Genomic DNA, 7,492 nt, shown 5'->3' on the forward strand with positions numbered 1-7,492 from the left:
AAAATTTTCTATAAAAAGAGAATTTTCTCGAAAATTTTCTATAAAAAGAGAATTTTCTCGAAAATTTTCTATAAAAAGAGAATTTTCTCGAAAATTTTCTATAAAAAGAGAATTTTCTCGAAAATTTTCTATAAAAGAGAATTTTCTCGAAAATTTTCTATAAAAAGAGAATTTTCTCGAAAATTTTCTATAAAAAGAGAATTTTCTCGAAAATTTTCTATAAAAAGAGAATTTTCTCGAAAATTTTCTATAAAAAGAGAATTTTCTCGAAAATTTTCTATAAAAAGAGAATTTTCTCGAAAATTTTCTATAAAAATTGAATTCTCTCGAAAATTTTCTATAAAAAGGGGAATTTTTCGAAAATTTTCTATAAAAAGAGAATTTTTTTCTCAAAATTTCTATAAAAATTGAATTTTCTCAAAAATTTTCTATAAAAATGAGAATTTTCTGGAGAAGTTTCTGGAGAGGTTTCTGGAAAAGTTTCTATATAAAAGAGAATTTTTTTCGATATTTTTCTATAAAAAGGAAAAGTTTCTCGATTGTTTCTAAAAAAGAGAATTTTCTTTAAAATTATCTATAAAAAGAGAATTTTTTATAAAAAGAAAATTTTCTCTATAATTTTCTATAAAAAGAATAATGTTCTCGATATTTTTTTTTTTATAAAAAAGAGAATTTTCTCGAAAATTTTCTATTTAAAAGAGAATTTTCTGGAAAATGTTCTATAAAAAGAGAATTTTTGGGAAAATTTCTATAAAAAGAAAAATTTTGGAAAAATTAAATTTTAAATAAAAAATTTTTGAAAATTTCATTAAAAATATTTTTTCGAGAATTATTTAGAAAAACTAATTTGTTTTTTTAATTTTCTATCAAAATAAAATGAGGAAAAATTTTCTGAAAATAAAATTATTTTTGGCAAAATTTTCTTAAAAATAGAATTTTTGGAAAATTAAACAAAAAGACAAAAGTTTTTTTTATGAACTACAATAGGAGAATTTTTACAAAATTTTAAGAGAAAGAAAATTTTTTGAATAAGTGATTTTCTTTTTGGAAAAAGAAACATTTTTTATAATTTTTTTTTTTTTAATTATTCTACAAATAACTTACACACTTTCTGACATATCGTTTTATTAATACCACAGACAACTTTCAATTTTGATAATTTTTTCATTTCGCTGTTTTATTTATTAATATAATTCCTATAAATATATTTGTATGTAAATTTAATTTATTATAAAATTTCATTTTCTTTAGTTATTTCTTTATAAACAATATAAAATAACGTTGACAGCAAATTTCCTAATAATACCAATTTTACGCCAAAGTGCGTTATTTTTTTTTTCCAAAATTTTTCAATTTTTCCTTAACAATTTCAATACAAAAATCACTTTAAACCGTTAGGATATATTAAAACTAGTTTAGGGCTATAAGACAAATTTAAATCTCCTATACTAAAGGAGATTTATTACCAATACAAAAACATTTAAAGAAACTCTTATCGTAAGTGTTTCTTTAAGACAAATACATATATATCGTTCGTTTTTTTAAGATTCTGAAGACGAATTGTCGGAAGAATCCGTGGTGGATGAGGAGGAACTTGAATTACGTTTACGTCGTTTCGATTTGGATTTCTTTTCATTGATAACCTCATAACTAGGAAGAGTTGAGTTACTGGAATCAGAAGAGCTGCCGGTACTACTTGATTCTTCGATAACGGCATCGATTCTTTTCGATTTTCTTTTAGAGGTATAGAAAAATTAATAAAACTAGGTTTTGTATTGTTTTTGTTTATCTACTTACTTTTTATCTGATTTATCAGACTTTTTGGCATGTTTGGATTTTCGTGCCTCTACAATATCACTGCTACAAGGTGATTTACTGCGATCACGTTTACTTTTCTTGCCCTTTTTATCCTTTCTTCTTGCTGCTTTTTCCTGCTCACCTTTAGTGGAGTAAAGATTTTGAGAACTGGCTGTGGAATAACCAGTATCTTTACGTTTGCGTTTTTTATTTCTAAAATAAAAAAACATATTTTTTTATTTTAAAAATTAATTAATACATTTTTTGCTTAAACTTACTTATCCTTTTTGGCCTTCTTTTTATAGACCACTTCATCATCGGAGTATTCTTTTGCTCTGGAAACGGTGAAATGTCGTAATAATTATAATGTAAGTATGAATATAAAACGCTTACCTCTTAATTTTTCTTCTCATTTCAGTTCCACGATCCGAAGAGATCATATAAATACCATTCGGGTCATCAGTATTGCGACGTTTCGATTTATATTGTCGTTGCTTGGCGGCAACTTTCTGTTCTCGACGACTTTTCCAAAATTCAGCATTTACCACATACAAGCGATATAATTGTAAAACAATAACCAAAGAATTTTTACCTTAATTATAAAAAAAAATATTCAAATAATCGGCTCGATCACATAGGCGTATAGTCGGCCCCTGTTTTTAATACTTACAAGTAAAGAAGACATTCATATAACTGATGATATCATATTGAAAAATAATGAGCAAACGAAATGTTAAAAATGGTGCATCCTGTAATATAACATTGAGTACAATGCCCCAAACATCAATGCCGCAACAACAATTATTACAACAATCGGTGGGTGGTCTAAAATTGTATAAAAGCATATAAGAATTTAAACAAAATTTAATCAATTACACTTACTCATCTTTATGATTTGAACCCCCACCTCTGGGTCTACGTGCCCTAGTGGCTGATAAAACTATAGTAAATTGCAAAAGACTCCAGGACCAAATGCCCAAAGTTAAATATACCAATAAGGGTATTTTAGCTATCGATTCATCTTTGTATGAATCAAAAAATTCTATAATATCGGCAGCGGTACCTGTCAGTGTAAACAAAATTAAGCCCCATTTAAGTAACTTTTAATACAAACGTTTTTTTTTTATAGTTATTTATCTCACCTATATATACCAACAATAGCTGACTTAGTTGATCTCTAGTCAGATCACCCTTTGGTAGCATCCATCTACCCACTATGAGTATTAACATTAAAAACTGTTCTATTAATGTTATCCAAGTGTCTTTGTTAATTTTTGGCACACCAAGTACATCTGTTATGGGCGAATCGGCCGTATCATTGGCTTCAGAACTCTTTAACAGACGCCTTTCAACTTTGTCGAATTCCAATAGCCATATTGCTGGTACAATACTGGCTAAATATAGGAACACTGAAGGGCAGAACCTAATGGAAATTTTAAAATAAAAAAAGTTGGCATTTAGATACAAATGAAAATATCCGGTTATTGATTTTGGTCTGGTTATCTGAAATTTTAAATGAAATATTAGAATAAGACATTTTTAATGGGGTAATCGGTTTTATTTCTGCTAAATAATGAACTCTTCCCGAGATTCCAAGCATCCAATTTTAGGAATATTTCGTTAAAACCCCTAGACACTTTCAGTTTGATCTAACAAACATCATACTGTTAAGTCACGCCCAAAATATCAGGAGTTTGTGATTTCTTAATATTTTCTTCACCCATTAATATGGGGCAACGTGATCTGTCATATAAACCTCTTCCTCTCAATCTTCTAAATGCGCTTAAGATTAATACAGAAGCTTATTTAAAAAAATATTTAAAAGAGAAGAAGAAAGATCTCAGATTTGCAGTACCCCTGAATTATTCTTAAACATCCTCTATGAAATGTCTTTGGAAAGTGCGATACAAATTGCTTTGGGCCGATAGGGTCGAGGAACACTGAATTAAGTCCATTTCTAAAATACTTGGAGACTTAATTGATATTCGATTTCGAATGAAAAACCTTGATTGATAAAATCAGTTACTAGTCATCCTTTTTAGGTCATCTTTGTAGTTAGTTAGGTAGTAGTTAGTTAGTTAGTTAGTTAGTTAGTTAGTTAGTAGTTAGTTAGTTAGTTAGTTAGTTAGTTAGTTAGTTAGTTAGTTAGTTAGTTAGTTAGTTAGTTAGTTAGTTAGTTAGTAGTTAGTTAGTTAGTAGTTAGTTAGTTAGTTAGTTAGTTAGTTAGTTAGTTAGTTAGTTAGTTAGTTAGTAGTTAGTTAGTTAGTTAGTTAGTTAGTAGTTAGTTAGTTAGTTAGTTAGTTAGTTAGTTAGTTAGTTAGTTAGTAGTTAGTTAGTTAGTTAGTTAGTTAGTTAGTTAGTTAGTTAGTAGTTAGTTAGTTAGTTAGTTAGTTAGTTAGTTAGTTAGTTAGTTAGTTAGTTAGTAGTTAGTTAGTTAGTTAGTTAGTAGTTAGTAGTTAGTTAGTTAGTTAGTTAGTTAGTTAGTTAGTTAGTTAGTTAGTAGTTAGTTAGTTAGTTAGTTAGTAGTTAGTTCGTTAGTTAGTTAGTTAGTAGTTAGTTAGTAGTTAGTTAGTTAGTTAGTTAGTTAGTTAGTTAGTTAGTTAGTTAGTTAGTTAGTTAGTTAGTTAGTTAGTTAGTTAGTTAGTTAGTTAGTTAGTTAGTTAGTTAGTTAGTTAGTTAGTTAGTTAGTTAGTTAGTTAGTTAGTTAGTTAGTTAGTTAGTAGTTAGTTAGTTAGTTAGTTAGTTAGTTAGTTAGTTAGTTAGTTAGTTAGTAGTTAGTTAGTTAGTTAGTTAGTTAGTAGTAGTTAGTTAGTTAGTTAGTTAGTTAGTTAGTTAGTTAGTTAGTTAGTTAGTTAGTTAGTTAGTTAGTTAGTTAGTTAGTTAGTTAGTTAGTTAGTTAGTTAGTTAGTTAGTTAGTTAGTTAGGTGTTAGTTAGTTAGTTAGTTAGTTAGTTAGTTAGTTAGTAGTTAGTTAGTTAGTTAGTTAGTTAGTTAGTTAGTTAGTTAGTTAGTTAGTTAGTTAGTTAGTTAGTTAGTTAGTTAGTTAGTTAGTTAGTTAGTTAGTTAGTTAGTTAGTTAGTAGTTAGTTAGTTAGTTAGTTAGTTAGTTAGTTAGTTAGTTAGTTAGTTAGTTAGTTAGTTAGTTAGTTAGTTAGTTAGTTAGTTAGTTAGTTAGTTAGTTAGTTAGTTAGTTAGTTAGTTAGTTAGTTAGTTAGTAGTAGTTAGTTAGTTAGTTAGTTAGTTAGTTAGTTAGTTAGTAGTTAGTTAGTTAGTTAGTTAGTTAGTTAGTTAGTTAGTTAGTTAGTTAGTTAGTTAGTTAGTTAGTTAGTTAGTTAGTTAGTTAGTTAGTTAGTTAGTAGTTAGTTAGTTAGTTAGTTAGTTAGTTAGTTAGTTAGTTAGTTAGTTAGTTAGTTAGTTAGTTAGTTAGTTAGTTAGTTAGTTAGTTAGTTAGTTAGTTAGTTAGTTAGTTAGTTAGTTAGTTAGTTAGTTAGTTAGTTAGTTAGTTAGTTAGTTAGTTAGTTAGTTAGTTAGTTAGTTAGTTAGTTAGTTAGTTAGTTAGTTAGTTAGTTAGTTAGTTAGTTAGTTAGTTAGTTAGTTAGTTAGTTAGTTAGTTAGTTAGTTAGTTAGTTAGTAGTTAGTTAGTTAGTTAGTTAGTTAGTTAGTAGTTAGTTAGTTAGTAGTAGTTAGTTAGTTAGTTAGTTAGTTAGTTAGTTAGTTAGTTAGTTAGTTAGTTAGTTAATGCAAAGGGGCCTGAAATAGAGGTGGATCATTTCTTTAGGGACATGTAGTAGACAAGTCAAATTGCGTCGTCTAAGGAGAGTGGGTGTAATTTATAAATAAATTATATTGGAAAATTATATTTTTATTACTAATCCACAGGTCATATTGTTGGAATTCGCGACATTTTTTGGTTTAAATGTTGGTGAACCTGGAAAGCCAAGATTTGATCATGAACATGGGAGTTTATTGGACCGTAAATTAACTTAACAAAGATCAAGTGGGATGTGATTGTTCCAAATTTGCTATAATGTCTAAAATTTGCCATAATATTACTTTTACAACCGCTTACACACATATTCGTTAAAATCAACATAAACACACATATAAAAATATCATGATGCATTTTCCACAATTACTCACAGTTTAAAAAGACATTAAACTTTATTTACAAACAATGAAATCACACCCTCGCCAAAACCAATATCATCAAATCAAATCCAATCATCCGGGAATAAAGGACAAGAAAATAAACAAAATGCGAATAAAAACACAAAACCAACAAAATCAAAAAATTCAATTAAATTTCAGTAAAATAAACGCGATTGGAAAGTGCGTTTTAATGAACCTTTATACTGAGTTCAAAAAAAAGAGAGCCAGAAAGACAACGAAAACTATTCCATACAGTTTATAGGTGGGGAGGAGGTTAATACGGTGGTTAGAAATTTATATGATTTTTTTGTAACGCTTAATTGAAAATCAAAGAAGTAATGAACCCTGTAAGAAAATGACGTCAACCAATTGTTTACTTTAGAGAAAAAACATTTAACTTGAAGAAAATTTATTTTAAAAACTATATTTTACAAAATTTTAGTTTCGTTTATAATTACCATCTCCATTCCTGGGTCTTTTTAATAAATATGGTGAAGATGCCCTCAAAAAGTAATAATAATAGAGGAGCCGTCAAGGACCAATAGATAATGTCATTCTTATTATCGACTACTTGATATATAGCTATTATACTATGGGCACTAAAGATAATACGCGTTAGAGTCGCTTTTATAGTTGAAATAATTTTCGCCATTTTAATTTTTACAAAAAATTTTGATTTATTTTTTTAAACTTAAATCATGATGTATTTTTTTATGTATATATCTTTGGGAACACTTTCACTTTATTTTAGCATTTTTTTGTTTCTTATTTCGAAAACGAACTTTACTCGAGGAATCACAAACCGCAACTAAATACAAAGACTAATCGTCAATTAAATTTTTAGCACAGGATCTTAGTTGGAAAGTTCATTATTAAAAGAAATTAACACGTCTAGTGTTGTAGATAGTTTGGGATTTTTTAATCGTTTTGAAAAGTAGTCGAATTGAAAATATTCAACATTTTTGATGAATTCTCTTTTTATAGAAAAATTTTCGAGAATATTTATTCTTTCTATAGAAAATTTATTCTTTTTATAGAAAATTTCTGAGAAAATTCTCTTTTTATAGAACATTTTCGAAAAAAATCTCTTTTTATAGAAAATTTTCGAGAATATATTTTTTTATAGAAAATTCTCTTTTTATAAAAAATTTTCGAGAAAATTCCTTTTTTAAAGAAATTTTTTGAGAAAATTCTCTTTTTAAAGAAAATTTTCGAGAAAATTCTCTTTTTAAAGATAATTTTCGAAAAAAATCTCTTTTTAAAGAAAATTTTCGAGAAAATTCTCTTTTTAAAGAAAACTTTCGAGAAAATTCTCTTTTTAAAGAAAACTTTCGAGAAAATTATCTTTTTAAAGAAAACTTTCGAGAAAATTCTCTTTTTAAAGAAAACTTTCGAGAAAATTATCTTTTTAGAAAATTTTGGAGAAAATTTTTTTTTAGAAAATTTTGGAGAAAATTTTCTTTTTATAGAAAATTTTCGAGGAAAGTTTTTTCTTTTAGAAAATTTTCGAGAATATATTTTTTTATAGAAATTCTCTTTTTAAAAAAT

At 26.6% G+C, this 7,492-nt stretch overlaps 1 protein-coding gene across 1 annotated transcript; it reads right to left on the reverse strand.

Annotated features, from left to right (window-relative positions):
• Window positions 1-1,292: 1,292 nt before the first annotated feature.
• On the reverse strand, window positions 1,293-6,730 carry LOC119609913 (transmembrane protein 26). The gene is made up of 8 exons (XM_037964941.1): window positions 6,403-6,730; window positions 2,940-3,220; window positions 2,680-2,860; window positions 2,468-2,622; window positions 2,191-2,389; window positions 2,076-2,132; window positions 1,798-2,010; window positions 1,293-1,734 (listed from the first exon to the last, which is right to left on the reverse strand). The coding sequence occupies exons 1-8, from the start codon at window positions 6,594-6,596 to the stop codon at window positions 1,542-1,544; spliced, it is 1,473 nt and encodes a 490-aa protein (XP_037820869.1). The 5' UTR covers window positions 6,597-6,730; the 3' UTR covers window positions 1,293-1,541.
• Between the last annotated feature and the right edge of the window lie 762 nt (window positions 6,731-7,492).

This window comes from Lucilia sericata, unplaced genomic scaffold (genome assembly GCF_015586225.1).
Source record: "Lucilia sericata isolate MDLA Ls3-8-SP2 unplaced genomic scaffold, ASM1558622v1 Contig001084F_arrow, whole genome shotgun sequence".
Classification (NCBI taxonomy): Eukaryota; Metazoa; Arthropoda; class Insecta; order Diptera; family Calliphoridae; genus Lucilia; species Lucilia sericata.

Bases quoted from the DNA above. Each gene is read 5' to 3' on its own strand.
- LOC119609913 (XM_037964941.1), bottom strand. From the start codon at position 6,596: ATGGCGAAAATTATTTCAACTATAAAAGCGACTCTAACGCGTATTATC. The intron at 3,221-6,402 runs GTAATTATAAAC...AATTTCCATTAG, and splicing joins AAGACCCAGGAATGGAGATG to GTTCTGCCCTTCAGTGTTCC. The intron at 2,623-2,679 runs GTAAGTGTAATT...ATACAATTTTAG, and splicing joins GGTTCAAATCATAAAGATGA to ACCACCCACCGATTGTTGTA.